Source organism: Delphinus delphis, chromosome 17, assembly GCF_949987515.2.
Source record: "Delphinus delphis chromosome 17, mDelDel1.2, whole genome shotgun sequence".
NCBI classification, from domain to species: Eukaryota; Metazoa; Chordata; class Mammalia; order Artiodactyla; family Delphinidae; genus Delphinus; species Delphinus delphis.
Genome location: NC_082699.1, coordinates 79,883,651 through 79,901,170, shown reverse-complemented (window position 1 = coordinate 79,901,170; position 17,520 = coordinate 79,883,651). Strand labels below are relative to the sequence as shown.

Here is a 17,520-nt window from a genome sequence, read left to right as displayed (position 1 = left end):
GAAAGCTAGAACAGGCCCGTCACAAAAGCCGTCCTAGTAAGTGCGCACGTGGGCTCCACGTGTGGTTGGGTCAGTGCCCTTTGAGGTCACGGCAGTTCAGAAGAAGGCCGAGGCCCCGAGACCCCGTGCTTCACAGACAAGGTGAATCTCCTGGTGACTTTTAGGTTGAAAGGTCCAGAGAACACTGCCCCTTTACTGCTTCTCGGATAAAGCAGACGGGGCCTCTTCATTAATTTTTCTCCTTTCCAGCCTAAAGGTAGCAAAGCTCCGACCGACTCCTGGTTTCACCTGCATCAAATGACTGCAAGCTCCCCCACACACACCTGCGACCACCCAGACCCTCCCCTCTCCCCAGCCCACCCGTTAGTCTCCCCCTCCCCTCCTGAGCACCGCGGCTGAGTGCCTGAGCAGGGCCACGCCCGTGCGGCAGGTTCCCTCTCTGGGCAGACAGGCCCTCCCGCACCGAGAACGCTGCTCTACCACGTGCTGACCCGAGCCCAGACCCTGTCCCATCCCAGACCCCACCAGTCCCCCAGCTCCTGCCTCACACATGCAGCTGGCCACCAGCAGGTTCGTGACACACCAGCCAGACCCCCCCCTCGCCCACATCAGGGGCCCCCAAAGGTGAAAGTGAGCTGGCCGTGGCCTCTGGACTTTATTCGGGCCCTGGGCCTTGGCTGGGGTGAACAGCCGGCTGGAGAGCCATGTCCTGACTCCATGCTGGAGGGAAAAGGGGGAGGCAGGGTCAGGCCAGGGTCACCAGCCAGCTCAGCTGTAGCTGTCAGGGTCCGTGTCATCTGGCAGAAAGTAGCGTTGCAGGGCAGGCTGCAGGAGCTGCGGGGGCAGCGGATGGGCCGGCCTGGGCCAGTCTGGGGGGAAAGGCTGCAGTTCCACCCGGGGCAGTGGCAGCTTCAGCATCCGGACGGCACCATCCAGGGTGCGGCCCGCCCAGAGCCGGGACAGCATTCGGCCTGGGGGCCAGCAGTATAGTGAGGCCTTGGGGTGGGGTCAGTGCTCCGCGGGAACTGGGCTGGGGTGGGGTAGAGGTCAGGTCCGATTTCTACCCCTGTCCCTACTCACCCCTCAGTTTCATTGGAGACCTCTGGACCTTGGCCTCCTGAAGCCGGAGGATGGAGTAGTGCCTGGAGGATAAGGAAGCGGGTTTGGCTAAGCCCACGCCTCAGCTGTTCCACACAGGCTCTGCCCCAGCCTCTTCCAGGGACCCGTGGCGTGCTCACTGGGGTTCCCGGGGCTGTGGCACCACCATGCTGGGCGTCCGTGGGGGCGGGCGAGGGGGCGGGGTCTTGGGCTCCTCCTGCAGGGGGTCCTGCTGCCGAGCCCCACGCTGCTCGCAGAAGTTGTTGAGTGCGTTGATGGGCCCCAGGTCCAGCAGTTTTGACTGTGACCAGGTCGTCTGCTCCAGAGGCAGTGGCTCATCAGGCAGTGCAGCTGGCGCGGAGGATCCCAAGTGGGCCTCAGGCAAGGGGCCGAAGTGCGTCAGTGTCCCAGACAGTGCACGTTGGGTCCGCCCAAAGCGCATCTGTGCAAGCGTCTGCTGGGCCTGCAACTCCAGGGCGGCCAAGTCCGGCTCTCCGGGTGAGACCACCGGTGAGGGCGTCCGGGAGACGCTTGAGGGCATCACAGAGATATGAACAGTTGCCCCAGAGACCATGGAAATCTGCGACAGGGTCTCCTTCGAAGGAGGGTGAAGTGCTGAGGTCTCTGAGACCTCGGGCAGCATCTCTGACGACTTGGCTACAGATGGCGGCACAGTTTCCGTCTGCTGGGGAGTTGGCCAGCGGAGGCTGGAGAGGTGCTGCCCATGGCTCCAAGCCTGAGACCCCACCCCAGACTCCCTCCTGGGGAGACGCAGGAAGATCCCGGGAGATGGGGGAGGGGTGAGGGATGGGGGAGGATGGAAGAGGCGCAGAGCCAGAGCGGGGCAAGGAGCCCGCTGGCCTCACCTGGCTCTCTCCTCTGCACTTGGGAAAAGCGTGGGGAGAAGGCGAGAGGCTCTGCGGGCAGGTGGCCCGCCCCCGCCCCGCCCCGCCCCCACTCCCGCCCCCGCCCAGACCTTCAGCTGCCCGACCATCTCCTCCAGCTTCTGGCAGCAGCGCTTGCGCAGTGCGGCCTTGGAGGCGCGCTCCGGGCCCTGGACCCAGGTCGTCATCTCCTTGAACAGGAGGCCGTGCGGGTCCTGAAGGCCGAGTCCTTCCAGCAGCTTCCTGAGGTCCGGCCTGGGACAGGTGTACAGGCGTGGGAGGCTTCTGGGCGGCCTCCCTGGCAGCAGCGGGGAGGAGGGAGGGAAGGGAGCGGAACTCACCAGCAGGAGGCTGGCGAGTAAAGGACGTAGCACAGGAGCTCCAGCACCACCTCGCGGGACTCCAGGGAGCAGGCCCGGAGCAGCTGCAGCGCCAGCATCACAAACTGCTTCTGCATCCTGTCCTGAGCGCAGGGGGAGCGACACTGGGGCCCGAGGCCTGGGGTGGGGCGGGGCGGGGCGGGTCTCGGGACTAGGGGCTCACCTGGAGGCTGGGGGGCTGGTCCAGGTTGAGCAAGCGCACGAGGATGCCGTGCAGCCGGCTACAGAGGTCTCTGCTGACGTCGGGCAGCAGCCTCAGCAGCGCGTGCAGGATGTGCACACGGTCTGCCCAAGAGGCCTCGTCCAGCAGGTCCATGAACAGCGAGGCCAGGCCCTCCACCGTGCCCACCTCGGGGTACGCCTGCAGGGATCTGGTGCTGAGGCCTGGCCCCCTGCGCCGCACCCGGGCGCTCCAGCCTCCCCCTCCCGTACCTGAGCCCGTGCCTCCCAAACTCCCCCGAACCTGCAGAGTGAAGATGGGGAAGAGCTTTTTGAACCAGTTCTGGCCGACGAAAAAAAGCAGGAACCTAGGCAGATGCGCGCAGCTCTCTTCCCAGAGCGAGTGCCCGTAGTGGAACTGGGGGCAGTGAAGACAGGTCTCGGCCCTGGCGGTGTCCTCGCGGGAGCCCATGGGCTTCGGGATGCGACCCTCGGGGCTCTAGGGGCAGCGGCAGCAGCTGCAGACCCTGCCCGCCTCAGGCAGCTCCTGCGCCGCTGCCCAGCCCAGCCCCGGACGCCCACCTGAGCTTCCTGCTCCGGCAGCTGGTCGGAGAGCTGCGTGTGGCGGCGCTGCGAGTCCGAGGCCCAGTCCAGACCCTGCTCGCCCTCCTCCTCCCCCTCCCCTCCCAACAACTGGGTCAGCTTCTCCTGCCGCGGCAGCCACTGGTCGTCCGGGCTCCCTCCAGGCTGCGAAGTGGAGAGCGAGGCGTGGCCACGGGCGCAGCAGGGATCCGGCCCCGCCCCCTGCAGACCCCGCCCCGCCTCGCCCCGCCCCTTGCCTTGCTCTCGCAGCGGCCCAGGGCTCCGAGGCCGCGGACCTCCACAGGCAGCCACATCTGCTGCAGCACCACCGAGTTGGGCACGCAGCCCGGGAAGCGGATGGGCCGCCGCCAGTACTGCAGGTGGAGCACAGCGGGGCAGGTTGAGGGCCTGGACTCCACCTGCCCCAGAGACCACGCTGGCAGGGCACCCCCGCCACCAGCCCAGCTCTGCCCGCCTGACGTCCAAGAGCTGAGTGGGGCTCGCACGCCCTGCCCACGACACACAGACAGGAAGAGAGAATCTCTAGATATCAGGCCGAAGGGCAGGCAGTGAGTGTGGCATCAGCTGTGGTAACTGAGGACGGAGATCTGGGTAACAGCCGGCCTTTGGGGAGCCCTGACACCCACATGGTCTCCACAGGACTCAGCCCCCGGTCCTGGAGCAGAGACGCTGATAAGAAGGGGGCAGTAGAAGGGACTCCCTCGGCGGTCCACTGGTTAGCTCCGTGCTTTCACTGCTGGGCCGGGGTTCAATCCCCGGTCGGGGAACTAAGATTGCACAAGGCACGCAGCGTGGCCAAAAAATAAAAAAAAAAAAGGGGACAATGGGAGCTCGAGGGGGTGTTACTGGGGGCTTGGGTAGATGGAGTAGCAGCTGGAAGGATCCGTTACCCACCTGGGAAGGTAAGAGTGCCAGATGTGTGGGGAGAAGGGGCTGGGCCTGTCTGGGCATCTGGAGGGGGAGAGAGTGGGAAGGCCAGCTCCCACCGACTCTGCTCCCCTCAAGGGAGGGGACTCTGGTCTCGCAGACAAAGTGCACAGAGGCCCCAGCCCCCCGACCCTCGCGCTAGGGAGTGGCTGCAGGAGCGACCGCTGGCAGAGGCTCTGGCTCCGCCTGGCTCCAGCTCCGAAGTCCCTGGCCCTCTGGCAGCCAGTTCCCGGAGTGAGGAGTTAGGGCACACGGAGAGCAGCAGCGGCAAAACCGGGCCCGGGGTGAGGGGTGCAGGTGGGCCTGGCCCTCGGGTCAGAGCTGGGCACAAAGGCTTACAGCAAAGGGGACATGGGGTACATAAGGAGGGCCCCCCCGGGGAGGGAAGGGCCTCAGGACAGCGAGGGGTCTCACCTCATAGGGCTGAACAGCGGCAGGGAAGAAGCCCCTGGGGTTGGAGAGATGCTCCTGGGGCCGCCTCTTCAGCAGCAGGGGGATCTGGGGATGGGACAGGGATCAGAGCCGAGTTTGGACTCCAGTGTCCCTGCAGTTCTGCCTTCGGGCGGCAGCCTCCACCCACCTGGGCCCCTCACCCTGCGCTGCAGGTGGGAGGACAGTGGATCCGGGGCCACAGGCTTCTCCCCGTGGAGCCGCTCCAACTGCAGCTGCAGTTGCAGACTAAGGCCCAGTTCGTGGCTCGGGGAGGAGCGGGCCAGCAGCTGGGGTGGAAGGAGTCGTCAGGGGGTGGGGTGGGGACCATGAGGTGAAGGCAGAGGGGTGGGAGTGGTGGTAAGCCTCACCTGGGGTGCTCTGCTGTGCAACCTCCGGTGGGTGGTGGGGGGAGGCAAGGGGACTTGGGGTGGTCGGGCAAAGCGCTGGCCCAGGGTCCCAAGATCCTGTGGTGGCGAGGCTTCAACGCCCCCGAGATCGGGGACGTCTCTGGGCAGGGCGCACACGTCCCAGGTCTGTCTCTCCACTGTGAGGGTCACGGTGCTCCACTGCTGGGACTCTCCTCCGGAATACCTGCCCTGGCAGGGAGGGCAGGGCAGACGGGCAGTGTCAGAGGCTCCGGGTGAAGGGAGGGACTGGGGAGGCCCCACACTCACCAGCAGACCAGGGCCATAAATCAGACGGAGGTAGTTATCAAAGGCCTCCTGGCACTGCTGCCAGGAGGGTGAGGGCCGGGCTGCAGGGCCCACCAGCCCCAGTTTCAGCTGCTGAAGGTCTTGGTCCCGGGCAATGAAGGCTTCCAAGTCCTGGGGTGAGGGTCAGGGGTCAGCGCATTCTTCCTTGAGCCTTGCTGCGTGCCCCTAGACAAGCACAGGGATCCCAGGCCTGGCCCAGGGACTGAAGGGGAAGGGCCTGAGCCGGGGTCGGGGGGCAGGGCTGGGCCACTGAGGTGGAGAAGGGGTCAGGAGCCACCCCACCTTCTCCAACACTGGCTGCTGAGGCGTGGCCGTCGGGCAGTGGATGAAAGACGAGGCTGCGCTGCAGACAGGGAAGGACACAGGTGGGACACTGGGTGGCATTACCAGTGGGATAGGGCAGAGGCTGGGCCAGGGACCCAGGGGTGGTGGCCAGGCCCCTGGCGGGGAACCACAAACAGCCACGAGTGGGAAGGCCGGCACTGGGACGGGCTTGCGGTGGGTGGCCAAGGGGCCTGGGAGCCCTGGGGTCTCAGGTTGGGAGCACTCGGCCAGGCCCTGACCCAGGGGAGCCAGGTCGGGGCCTCCGGGACGGCTCGGTTGGGCCTGCCGGCAGACCTGAGGCTGGCCACCCCGCGCAGGCTGGCGAGCCTCTGCAGCTGGGCTGAGGTCAGCGACTCCTGGCTGGTCAGCGGCAGTGGAGGGTCATCCACCACATCAGGGACATCCTGGCACAGCTTCTGAGCGGGGGAAAGGAGCCTGGAGCCCTGGCCTCGGTGGCTGGTCTGCCCACAGCAGCCCCACCCTGCCTACCTGTGCTCAGTGCACACCTTAATCAGGTAAGATGTGGGCAGGTAGAGCCTGTGGGCCACCAGGCAGAGGCAGGAGCCCAGGGCCAGCACCAGGTCCCCACTGTTACTGCAGAAGCTCAGGGCCTGAGGGGCACCGTTCAGCTGCAGGAGCCTGGAGGGTTGTTCAGACCGACAGTGTGGCCCTGCTCCTTGGAACAGAACACGGAGGCAGCAGCAGAGGCAAGCCCCCAACCCTCTCCCACCCCCAGCCCACCGCAGCAGGCGGTTCTCCGCGGTCCAGATGCGGATGGTGCCGTCCAGGCTGGAGCAGGCGTACAGCTTGAGTGTGGGACAGCAGCACAGGCCTGGGGGGCCAGGACTCAGGGTCAGGGGCCAGAGCCATCTGGCGGCCTGGACTTCACCTCTGCCCTGCCCGCTCACCGGTGATGTGGTCCGTGGGGTCGTCCTGGGGCCGGTGATCAAAGCGAGGGCTGTTGTCCAGGCCAAACTGCACCAAGCCATAGGTGGCGCTGTTCAGGTCCTCGAAGCCCACGGTGATGCGATTCCCGAGGGCGCAGAGCACCAGCGCCGGGCGGCAGCAGGAGAAGGTGCGCAGGAGGCTCAGGCTCTCCTCGGCATACGGGAAGACGCGCCAGATCTTCACGGTCAAGTCTCCCCCTGTGGGGACGGGAGCCACAGTGGGGCCTTTGGGGAGGGAAGGGGTTCCCAGGCCGGCCGTGGAGGGAGGAGAGGTACCCACCGGAGGACACGATGCTGTTCCAGGTGGACGCAATGGCGGTGACGGGGCCTGGGCCGTGCGCCTCCGTACGGAAGACCGTCTTCGAGGAGCGCAACTCAAGTACGGACAGGGTGCCATCAGTGTGCCCCACCACGAGCAGGTACCTATGGGTGACCACAGCCTGTTGGTGTGGACCCGGCCGCCTTGCCCTACCCTGGCTGGCTCCGGCACCCACCGGTTCTTGTCCTTCCAGGCCCCGGCCACGTCACTGCGGCACAGCTCGCCCTTGTACTGGCGCACTATCTCCCAGGCGGCAAACGCGCTCCCGGGGTCCGTGAGGTGGCTGTAGAGGTGCAGGCAGCAAGGCCGGGGCGCCGGGGGCGGCGGCGGGCACAGGCGGTGCAGCACGCGCATGGGGCAGCGTGCTGCGTTGGCACACAGCAGGTGCCCGGCGCGCGTCATCAGCCACAGCACCTCGCGGGGCAGGCAGTAGGCCACGGCGGCCGCGCAGTCCTCAGGCTCCAGCAGAAGCGCGCTCACGGTGCGTCCGCTGGAGACCGACACCAGGCAGACCGAGCCGTCGGCGCAGGCGCACACGAGGCGCGTGGGCAGCTGCGCTTGCGGGGCCATGGGCGAGGGCAGCGCCGGCGCCACCTGCAGGTGGAGCACCGGCGCCGACAGCTGGGCCAATGACGAGTAGAGCTCCCGCACGCGCCACAGCTCCACGCTGCGGGCGCGCAAGGCGAGCAAGGGCCAGCCGGGGCCGGCGGGAGCCAGCAGATGCCTCACGGTCTCCGACGGCACGCTCGGGCCCCGGCGGCTCGGCGCCACCTCACCCACCTGCGCCGCTGCCTGCAGGTCCCACGTGCGCAGCGTCCCGTCTTGAGAAGCCGACAGCACAAGGGCCGTGTTCGGGAGCACGGCCACCGCAGTCACCGGGCCTGCGGGAGGGGCTCGGGTCACTCCTGAGCACCAGGGACTGAGAGAAGGGGAGCCGTCGGTCAGGGTCATGACCAGGGCGGAGAAGCTTGGCCAGAAGCCCGTGGAGATCCTGTGCCCGGAGCTCTCAAAGGCAGGGCTGTGCCCAGGGTGAGGGGAGACCAGGCCTCAATAGCCACACACGGCGCACCTGTGTGTCCCACGAACACCATCCGGATCTGCCAGTCAGCCTCCCACACCTTCACCGTGCTGTCCCGGGAAGCTGTCACCATGGCCCCCACCTCTCTACAGTACACCAGGTCGGAGATGGTGCTGAGGGGGGAGAGGGAGGCCCCTGGACTCAGGACTGCTGTGTGTGTGTGTGTGTGTGTGTGTGTGTGTGTGCGCACGCGCGCGTGCGCACGCGCCGGCACCCCTACCACGACCGGATTTGTGTCGCGGACTCACCTCATGACTTCCCCCTCTCCCACCAGCCCCTGGGCCCCTCCTCACGTTTTGTGCAGATCCCGACGCACATCTGTGACAGCCCAGGTGTGCAGATCAAAGGTGAGCACGGCTGAGCCGTAGGCTGCGCAGCAGCGTGGGACGTGAGGGGGATGCTGAGGCCCGAGAGCCAGACGCGCAAGCGCACCCGAGAGGTTTGGCGGCAGCCACAGAGGGGACCCACGGGGAACCAGGCAGCGACCCCCTGCACGGAACTTCCAGAGCACCAGGCTTCTGCCCGCCTCCGCCACCAGCAGCAGCCCGGCGTCGGGCACCGGCAGGCAGCAGACTGGCTCGCGGCCCGGCACCCTGCGCTCCACTGGCTTACTCTGCCACAGCAGGCTGAGGTCGGACCTTAGGATGGCCAACCCCGCTGGGCCCCAGCCCACAAAGCGGCCCACAGTGCCCAGCTCGCCCGGCACTGCCACCAGCCCTGTAAGCGCGACCGGAGCTAGCAGCTTCTCTTGTGCCCAGCCATCCTCTCTGCGCAGGTGCAGGCGGCCGGCACCGTCCAGCACCACGAAGCGTCTGCCCATGGGGTCCTGTGCCACCGAACACAGCCCGGCTGCCACCTCCAGGCGCCGCAGCAGCTCTAGCCCGTGCGTCAAGCGCGCCACGTGCAGCTCGGCTCTCTTTTCCTGCGGACCGGGACCAGCAAGCCTGCCGTAAACTTGGCGGGGGCCAGGGGTTGGGGGGCGGGGCTGTAGGCGGCACCCACCTAGGGGAGCCAAGAGGATCTGGGCTGGGGTCCTGCAGGGGACCCCTAGGGGAAGGGCTGGGCCGGAAAGAGGCCTTGAGACGGATGCCACGGGCAAGCCGCACCTTTTCCACCAAAGTCTGGAGGCCTGTGCGCAGGAGCAGCCACAGCTGGCGGGCACGGGCGCTCGGGGTCACATTCTGCCACCGAGAGTTGCTGGTAAAAAGCCGTGGGGCCGCCTCCTTAAACGATGACTCTGCGAACCGGCAGCGGAAGCCCTGTCGGTGTGGCCTTTGGGCCCCTAACCCTGGAGGTCGTGGGCAGCCAAGGCCCCTCCTGAGGGCCCTGCCAGGTTAGGGGACTGCCCGGGGAGTGCTGCATTCCCAGAGGACAGAACCAGAGCTTGAGTGAGGCCTGCGGCCAAGCCGGCCATCTGGGGGTCGAGGCCAGGACACCTCACCATCCTCTTCGTTGAGCAGTCCCGGGTCCGGGACGTCGTAGATGTCGGCATCATACAGGTCCAGGTCTGGAATCAGGTGGTCGCCTTCTATGGTAAAGGGCTTGCTTGCGTCCCACACTTCTGGCTCCATTTCAGGAGCCGCGGGGTCCAGGCGGCTCAACAGCCCTCTAGGACCGTTGCTAGGATACCGGACGCAGCAGGCCCCGCCCTCGACGCAGGCCCCGCCCCCACGCCTCATGAGCCTCCGTGCGCACTGAGTCACAGAAACTTTTATTGGAAGCAAACCAGCTGCACCAAAGTGACACTCAGTGCACGCTGCCCGATGGGCAAGGTGGGGAGTACAAGTGGGCGGATGACCCCTGGGGACCGCCTGCTGGGTCTCCGGCCCTTTGGGCTGGAGTGTGCAGGTCCAGGCCTGACCCTGCACAAAATACAAAAATAAACTCTGTGGTCCAGCTGTCCCTGCCCGTGTCAGTTCGTTTGGGCGGGGCAGTGGCTCTTCCCACCAGGCCCTGTGCCGTTGCTGTCCAGTCCAGCCACAGCGTGGGCAGCGGGAGCCTGTGGGGCTGAGGGGACATCCACAGGCTACAGCCAAAGGGCTAGGCAGGTGTGGCCTGGAGTGGCGCTGGTGCTGTGGTAGCGCCAGGATCTGGCCAGCAGCTGTGGAGGCCCTGCGGCCCCTCAGGTGGGCAGGTCCAGGCACTGTTTGAAGCTGGGTGAAGCGAGGGCCTCTGTTCCTCCTCTTCACATACAGATCACCGGAACCCTGGGCAACGGGCGGCACACAGTGAGTTCTGAGGAGCCCACACTCAGGAGACCAGGCAGAGGGGGCCCCACCCTGCCCTGCACACCCCAGGCTGAAGGGAGGGAGGCCACTGCAACCGTCACGCACCTGTCCTCTTCCATGGTGCTGGTCTCCTCGTGGCCGCCCTCGCGGCCTCCACCTCCACTCTCCTCCTCCTCCTCTCCCCCGAGCTCCATGTCCAGCTCATTGCCTGCCTCCGACGGAGTGTAGGTGGATCCACTGGGGGTGGGGGGACCAGTCTTAAAACCGCCTACCCCCAGCCTGCTGCTAACCCCAGGGAGGGTGTCTGGGGAGGACAAAGTTAGGAATGGGGTGGGCCAGGCTGGGGAAACGGTGTGTGAGCCAAACAGGGAGGTAAAGGAAGGGAGGTGGACAGGTGCCGGCCAACCTGATAGAGCGGCAGCTGAAGAACACGATCCGTTTCAGCCGCTTGTTGTAGAAGAAGTAGTTGAAGGACCAGAGGCTGCCATCTTCCCCGAAGGGATCTGAGTCCAGGTCTGGGTTGTAGCTGCGGCGTGTGGGGCGAGATGTGGTGTTAGGTCCCAAGTGCCACCCGCCCAGGACCCACCTGCAGGGACGCCAGCTCACCTGTAGATGTCGCACTCAGCCAAGCAGATCTCCTCATCCACCGCGTTCCACAGCTGCGGCTTCAGGGCCTTGAAGTCCTCCCGAACAGCGGAGAACAGGCTGCAGTTGACTGCGTTCACCACCTAGGATGGTCACAGTCAGGGCTGACGAGGACCCAGGGCAGCAGGCGTGAACCGGGCCGAGCCCCAGTGAGTAAGGGAGGATGCCAAGGATGGCTGTGGGCCTACGGGTCCCTTCCCCGACCCGACCCTCACCCAGCTGAGGCTGGGCTCCCGGCTGAACTCGTGGCTCCGGGCTCTGCTGAAGTCGTAGTCCGGCCGGAAGGACTCGTTGAGCGTGGCGATCAGGTAGAAGAGGGTCTTGCGGCTGCACTTGTCGCTGAGGGGGCCCTCATCCTCGCCACCCTGGCTCTTACTCAGTCTGCACAGAGAGAAGCGTCAGCCTGGCACTGCCCCGCTTGCCAGTGCACAGTGGGCAGGCCCTGCCCGGCTCACCTGCTGGGGCTGAGGCCCGAGGTCTGGGGTGGGGACAGCGCCTCCAGCACATGTGGCTGGCCCTCCTGGCAGAACTGCTTGAACATGTGCTTGTCATCGCCCGCCATCTTACACGAGTAGCTCTCAATCCTAGAGACGCAGGCACAACCATGAAGCACGCCACCCCCGCAGGCTCAACCCAGAGACAGGGCAGAGTGACCTCTGAGACGCCAGCCCCAGAGCCCCGGCCTCACCTGCCAATGATGTGGGCATCTCCCGTCTCCACGGTCAGCTGCGAGTTGATGGCCTCAAAGCTGGAGTTCTCCAACAGCTTCATGTCCTCGGGGAGGATGTCCTGTGCTCCAAAGAGCTACTGCTGCCTGAGGATGCAGGTCAGTCCATGGGTGTCTGGCCCTTGGGGCTCCACCTTCAGCCCTCCTCCCAGTAAGTGGCGCCGCTGTAAACAACTTGGGTCCCTCCTGCAGCCTGCTCCCAGGCCTTCAGCACTGGCGGGAGAGGTGATGAGAGCGGCACGTCCAGGTCCCAGATCAGCCACACCTCTTGCACCTCACAGGAGTTCTTGGGCCAGGCTGGGGGACCCACCGGGGATCCTGCTAACCCCGGGGCTGCTGGGTTAGTCTCTCCCTCAACAGCCCCCATCCCGACACAAGAGCCCTACCCACCAAGGGGGGCCCTGCGAGCCCGCGAAGGGACGTGACTCCTGCGGTGCCCCTCCGGCCGGGATCCTCAGCCCGGGTAAGAACCGCACCCAGTTAGGAACCAGATCACCTGGGGCTCGGCCCTGCCGTCACCTGGACGCGGCGCTCTTTCCTGTTCTACAGGCTGCTTTCTAGTGAGCTCCTCCGTTTTTCTCCGAAAGTACGACAGGGAGCGGAGGGAGGCCCCGCGGCCCCCGGGGGGCCTGTCAGCCGGGCAGCTAGGGCGCTACAGCGTCTGCCGGGTCTAAGGGGAAACCCCAGCCAAGCCGCGCGAACTACAAGTCCCAGGAAGCCGTGCGCCTTGGGAGGCGCGCGTGCGCTCCAGCGCGAAGCCTGCTGGGGACTGTAGTTCTGGAGGGCCCGAGTCGGCGCCGGGCACAGGGCGTACCCCTACCTGCTTACTCTGCGCTCAATCGGGCCGGACCGGACCAGGCAGGGTCAGGTCGATTGGCGTCGGTGCGGGTGAGAAGGCGGTGCGGGCCCCGGGTAGCGCGGACGCCTCAGGACCGGAGTGCGGCGCCGCGGCCTCCGCTCGGGCCGCACTGTATCCGGGGAAAGAAGCTCCGCAGCGACGTCCCGTTACTCCCGGCCCCGCCGGCCCATCCGAGCTGCCACCGCGACATAGCCTCGCCCGTGCACGGCGCCCGACTATCGCGACCGACCTGCCCGCCGACCGCCACAGAAGGCCCGAGCAAGCGAGCGAACGACCTCTACCTCCCCGGGCCGGACAACAACAAGCGTCCGCCAGGCCCGGCCCCACGCGTCTGAATGGCCCGCTCCAGACGCCGGGACCGGGAGCTCGCAGAGCCATTGGGGGCAGTACCCGCCGCTCAGTCCCGTCTTCCACTCCTACTGGCTGTGGCGCATGTCCGTCATCTTCTCGGCCGTGCGAACCCGCCTTCCTCCCTGGCGCTCATTGGTCGCGGCCCCTCGCCGGCTCCGCCCCGGGTGCTGTAGGTGTGGGCGAGAGGGGGCAACTGAGTGTTCGGTGGGCGGCGAGAGGCGGGCGGCGGCCCAGAAGAAGCCTAGGAGCGCGTCTGGCTCCCGCCAGACGCGGGGGTCGACAGGGCCGCCGGGCTGCAGCCCCCAGCCGAGCCTCTAGGGCCTTCCAGTTGTGGCAGGTGCTTCAGTCCCTGACGCTTTGCCCAGAATACAGGCCTCCAAGCCCAGCCTCGCCCGCCGGAGTCCGAAGACCCTCTGGCCATGTCCATCGTGGGCGAAGCGGGAGGGTCAGACGGCTCCAACGCTCGGGCGGCGCCCGGAACCCCAGGCTCGCGGTCCCAGTTTCCGGCCGGTGGAGGCGCTCAGCGGCCCGAGGCCACGGAAGCGGGCTCGTGGGGCCGGGCCGGGACCGGACCGGAGATGGCGCCGCCGGCGGACGGCGCGGCTGCGGCCTCCGACGCTGGCTCGGCTGCGGTGCTCCTGGCCGTGCACGCCGCGGTGAGGCCGCTGGGCGCGGGGCCGGACGCAGAGGCGCAGCTGCGGAGGCTGCAGCTGAGCGCGGACCCCGAGCGACCAGGGCGCTTCCGGCTGGAGCTGCTTGGCGCGGGGCCCGGGGCGGTGAGTGGGGGCGGCGGGGGCTGGCCGCTGAACCCGAGGCCATGCCCTTCCATTCGCCAGCTGCGTGCTCTTGAGCAGTTACCTTTTCTTTGCTTCTGTTTCCTTGTGTGTTAAATGGGGATAATGCTGGTACCTCCCTTCGTAGGACTAGTGTGAGAGTTTCATAAGGTAATACGTGTAAAGGGCTTAGGACAGTGAAAGTGGCCTGCAAATGTTACCTCGTGTTCCTTTGATCATCATGCAGTATGTGCTGGGGGAGGCACTGAGCCCGGACTCTCCCCCTCCTCAGGTCAGTTTGGAGTGGCCCTTGGAGTCCGTCTCCTACACCGTCCGAGGCCCCAGCCAGCATGAGCTGCAGCCTCCACCAGGAGGGCCTGGGACTCTCAGCCTGCACTTCGCCAACCCTCAGGAAGCTCGGCGGTGGGCAGCCCTGGTCCGAGGTGCCACCGTGGAAGGACAGAATGGTCAGTGCCCTGGAGTGAAGATTCACTGGGACCGGGATAGTGTTAGTTCTGCAAGAGAACAGGAGTAGCCCCGACCCCCCAGGTCTCGATGGGGGGAGTAGTGGGGAAAGCTGAGCCCACCTTACCCACTGCTGGGGTTCTGGGAGGACTCCCAGGAGGGAGGAAGTAGAGAAAAGGAACAGAGACCGAAGAGCTGGAGCCTGGAGTGCCAGACAATGTGGAGGGGCAGAGCACGCAGGCCCTCAGGACCTGGGTGAGAAGACGGACTATATGAAAAGCTTTGGGAAGGTATTCGGTGGGAGAGTGACAGGCTCAGATTCGAGCTACTTAAGACTGGTTGAGACCTGCATTCGTGTGAGTGGTGCAGATAGGGCCGGAGAGAAGAAGGATGTTTCAGAGATGCTTAGGAGATGGAATTGGCTGGATTTCCTTGAGGTTTAAATGGAAAAGTGAGTGGTTGAGACAGAAAGCTGCAAGGAACAGACACTGGGGAGCTCCCAGATAGAGGACCTTTTTGGGAGGGCACAGAGGTGGTCAAGTTTTTAAACATGTGGGAGGGAAGGGAGATAGGTGGATCTGGACTGGGGCTGGGGCTCTAAAGAGGTAAAGGTTGGGGGTAGAAAAGGTCAACCAAGATCACCAGAAGAGAGAAGTGGGAAGAGAAGAGGGTCGGGAAGGCAGACAGTGCACCAGGGAAAGTCCACAGATGCATCAGAACAGCCGTCAGAGGTGAGAAGAAAACCATACACTGAGATGAAGAGAGGTCCAGACGACAGCATCTGTAGAGAAGGAAAGGCCTTTTTTTTCGTTCATTCGTTGTCCGTTGGTTCACCAAATGTGTGTTCAGCACCTGTAGTAAGCACTCTTTTAAGGCCTTAGAGATTTAGCATGAATAAAACTTTAAATCCCTGCTCTCTCGGAGCTGGCATTTCCAGAGAGGAGACAGACGTACGAAATAAGTAAAATAAGTTCTGTCAGATGGTGGAAAGGATGGGAGCGCTGGAAGGGAGGGGTTTGCAATTTAAAATAGGGTGGCAGGGAAATCCTCATTAAGGTGACCCTTGAGTGAAATTTAAAGATCATGGGGTGAACCATGTGTCCTGGGAGCAGCAGGTACAGAAGCCCCAAGGCAACAGTATGCATGACATCTTTCGGGCTCGGTGCTCGGGAGCCCTGCTTATCTCGGTGGGAGGACAGCTCAGAATACTGAGGCCACCACAGGAGCTGCATCAGCACCGCGTGGGCAGGGCCTCAAGTGGGTGGTAAGAAGCAGAGACGGCAGCATGCCCAGGGCAGGCATCGGCTGGAGAGGGTTTGGCATGGGGGCAGCCCAAGGTGTTCTGTGACGATGGTAGAGCCAAGAGAGGGGATGGAGGTCCCCGAGGACAACAAAGAGGCCATCTTGGGGCTTCTCTGGTGGCGCAGTGGTTGGGAGTCCGCCTGCCGATGCAGGGGACACGGGTTCGTGCCCCGGTCCGGGAAGATCCCACATGCCGCGGAGCGGCTGGGCCCGTGAGCCATGGCCGCTGGGCCTGCGCGTCCGGAGCCTGTGCTCCGCAACGGGAGAGGCCACAGCAGTGAGAGAGGCCCGCGTACCGCAAAAAAAAAAAAAAAAAAAAAAAAAAAAGAGGCCATCTTGACTCCAGGGCTCCTGGTGAGCAGTATGGGGTGGGCTCCTTCTGAGGACCTCCTTTGGTTCTGCTGCGAGGCCAGGGAGCCTCCTGGCTGGCTGAGAGGGCCTGTACAGGCCAAGAGAGGGGGCCCGGCCTCTGTGGAGGAGGGGCACGGGTGGGACTGGGCAGCAGAAGGGACCAAAAGGACTCCAGAGCCCAAGGAAGAGCCAGGTGCAGCTCTGAGTGGAGTCAGCTGGGACCTCTGGAGTTTGCAAGGGCCAAGGCTGGGGAAAAGGCCTGGCTTTAAGTGTGGCCAAGGCGGGGCCCTGGCAGGGGCTGAGCTGAGGAGGGAGGAGACAAAGGTACTGGAAACCTGAGGTCAGAGAGCAGAGGCCTGGGTGAGTACTCAGCTGGGGGCTAGAGCTCAGACCACCAGCCCACCCCACATCTTCCCTCCTAGGCAGTGACAGCCTGACCCCAGCCCTAGGCTCAGAAACGTGCCCTGTTTCCCCGCCCAGTCTCCTTGAAGTACCTGCAACCAAGGCCCCCAAGCCCAAGGTGGATCTTCCTTGGCGCCCTGGAGACTTGATGGAGAAAGGTAAGGGCAGGGGGCTGGAGGGGCTGGGGGGCAGCCCGCGGGGGGCTGTGACGGCCCTCTCTCCCCTGTAGAGGACCTAGCAGGGCACCTGACCCGGGCCATAGAGGGTGGGGATGAGAAGCGGGCAGCCCACGCAGCAGCCATCCTGGCCCAGCATCACGTGGCCCTCAGCATCCAGCTCCAGGAGGCCTGCTTCCCTCCCGGCCCCATCAGGTAAGGCCTGGGGCTTCCATCTCACCCGCCCTCCCAGTCCTGTCAGGTCCCCGGTCTTTACCGCTGACCTCCACTCTGGCCCAGGCTACAGGTTACAGTTGAAGATGCTGCGTCCTCTGCCCACATCTCGCTGGCAGTCCACCCCCACTCCACCATCGGGGCCCTCCAGGAGCAGGTGAGCACGGGGTCTGGGGAGCCCTGCTGGGGGGACCTGGGTGACATTCCGACACTCTGGCCCCAGGTATTCTCGGAGTTTGGCTTCCCACCGGCTGTGCAGCGCTGGGTCATCGGGAGGTGCCTGTGTGTCCCCGAATACAGCCTTGCTTTCTATGGGGTCCGGCGGGATGGGGATCCTGCTTTCCTCTACCTGCTCTCAGCCCCCCGAGAGGCCCCAGGTCAGTCCTTGATTGGAGTGGGATGAGGAAGGTGGGGTGCAGCCTGACATGGTCCTGAGCCTCTTTCCCTCTATGGCAGGACGCAATCCTCAGCACCCCCAGAAGATGGATGGGGAACTAGGCCGCCTGTTTCCTCAGTCACTGGGGCTGCCCCAAGCCCCTCAGCCAGCTGGCTCCAGCCTGCCCAACCCCCTTCAGGTGGGCAAGGGACTGGGCAGGGAGGGCCTAGGAGGCTGTGGGCATTGAAGGAATGGGTAAGCAGTAACTGTGTCCTCACCTCCCCAGCCCGGCTGGCCCTGCCCTTCCTGCACCTTCATCAATGCCCCAAGCCGACCCGGCTGTGAGATGTGCAGCACCCAGAGGCCCTGTGCTTGGGACCCCCTTCCCACAGCCTCCACCCAGCAGCTACCAAAGGTACCAGGGGCAGAGGCAGAGGCAGGGGAGGGGATGGGGGCAGGGGGGCAAAACAAGCAGAATGACCCATCTTCTGCCCCTGCCCCCAGGTCACAAGGAGAGAGGATGGCCCTTCCCTTCCAGGCCCAAGGTCCCTGGACCCCCTCCTGAACCTCTCAGGGAACCTCTGCTGACTGACCGCTCGCTGGAGACAAAACCGGGGCTGCCAGGGAGGGGCTGTGAGCTGGAGTCATTAAATACACTTGTGAGCCAGCTGGGTGCCCCTTTACTGTGCCCTTGTGCAGACTGGGCTGCTGGGAGAATGCAGAGCAGGGTGCAGCCCCACTCAGATGAAACTGAGCGGCAGAGGCAGGGGTGGCGGCTCCCGAGCTGG

General features: G+C 65.2%; 3 protein-coding genes across 6 annotated transcripts; 1 reads left to right on the top strand and 2 right to left on the bottom strand.

Moving 5' to 3' along the window:
* Positions 1-396: 396 nt before the first annotated feature.
* On the bottom strand, positions 397-9,493 carry WDR97 (WD repeat domain 97). Its single transcript, XM_060035292.1, is given in 25 exon segments — positions 397-971; positions 1,081-1,142; positions 1,239-1,693; positions 2,075-2,237; positions 2,324-2,445; positions 2,526-2,723; positions 2,826-3,020; positions 3,104-3,268; positions 3,361-3,477; positions 4,466-4,549; positions 4,645-4,770; positions 4,852-5,079; positions 5,158-5,307; positions 5,479-5,580; positions 5,582-5,636; positions 5,815-5,936; positions 6,027-6,159; positions 6,262-6,352; positions 6,429-6,665; positions 6,748-6,890; positions 6,962-7,667; positions 7,856-7,977; positions 8,158-8,786; positions 8,971-9,101; positions 9,306-9,493. Coding segments are annotated over 25 exon segments (4,869 nt in total). The 5' UTR covers positions 9,436-9,493; the 3' UTR covers positions 397-768.
* A 65-nt stretch (positions 9,494-9,558) lies between these two features.
* On the bottom strand, positions 9,559-12,617 carry MAF1 (MAF1 homolog, negative regulator of RNA polymerase III). Of its 2 annotated transcripts, XM_059995424.2 has the most exons (8): positions 12,285-12,613; positions 11,426-11,551; positions 11,193-11,321; positions 10,953-11,118; positions 10,699-10,820; positions 10,499-10,618; positions 10,198-10,329; positions 9,559-10,071 (listed from the first exon to the last, which is right to left on the bottom strand). In XM_059995424.2, exons 2-8 carry the CDS (start codon positions 11,506-11,508, stop codon positions 10,050-10,052), a joined length of 774 nt encoding a protein of 257 aa, XP_059851407.1. In that variant the 5' UTR covers positions 11,509-11,551; positions 12,285-12,613; the 3' UTR covers positions 9,559-10,049. The 2 variants fall into 2 exon arrangements, with proteins under 2 accessions (XP_059851407.1, XP_059851408.1); XM_059995425.2 differs by lacking the exon at positions 9,559-10,071 and having other exon boundaries at positions 10,260-10,396; positions 12,285-12,617.
* A 138-nt stretch (positions 12,618-12,755) lies between these two features.
* On the top strand, positions 12,756-17,419 carry SHARPIN (SHANK associated RH domain interactor). Of its 3 annotated transcripts, none has more exons than XM_059995391.2 (9): positions 12,756-13,330; positions 13,740-13,914; positions 15,988-16,125; positions 16,197-16,338; positions 16,423-16,513; positions 16,580-16,733; positions 16,813-16,931; positions 17,019-17,147; positions 17,237-17,419. In XM_059995391.2, the coding sequence occupies exons 1-9, from the start codon at positions 13,094-13,096 to the stop codon at positions 17,318-17,320; spliced, it is 1,269 nt and encodes a 422-aa protein (XP_059851374.1). In that variant the 5' UTR covers positions 12,756-13,093; the 3' UTR covers positions 17,321-17,419. The 3 variants fall into 3 exon arrangements, with proteins under 3 accessions (XP_059851374.1, XP_059851373.1, XP_059851372.1); XM_059995390.2 differs by having other exon boundaries at positions 12,756-13,450; XM_059995389.2 differs by having other exon boundaries at positions 12,756-13,450; positions 16,423-16,733.
* Positions 17,420-17,520: the final 101 nt, after the last annotated feature.

Bases quoted from the DNA above. Each gene is read 5' to 3' on its own strand.
- MAF1 (XM_059995424.2), bottom strand. From the start codon at position 11,508: ATGAAGCTGTTGGAGAACTCCAGCTTTGAGGCCATCAACTCGCAGCTG. The intron at 10,619-10,698 runs GTGAGCTGGCGT...CACACGCCGCAG, and splicing joins GCTGAGTGCGACATCTACAG to CTACAACCCAGACCTGGACT. The intron at 10,072-10,197 runs GTGCGTGACGGT...CCCGTTGCCCAG, and splicing joins AGCACCATGGAAGAGGACAG to GGTTCCGGTGATCTGTATGT.
- SHARPIN (XM_059995389.2), top strand. From the start codon at position 13,094: ATGTCCATCGTGGGCGAAGCGGGAGGGTCAGACGGCTCCAACGCTCGG. The intron at 13,451-13,739 runs GTGAGTGGGGGC...CCCCCTCCTCAG, and splicing joins TTGGCGCGGGGCCCGGGGCG to GTCAGTTTGGAGTGGCCCTT. The intron at 16,734-16,812 runs GTCAGTCCTTGA...CCTCTATGGCAG, and splicing joins AGCCCCCCGAGAGGCCCCAG to GACGCAATCCTCAGCACCCC.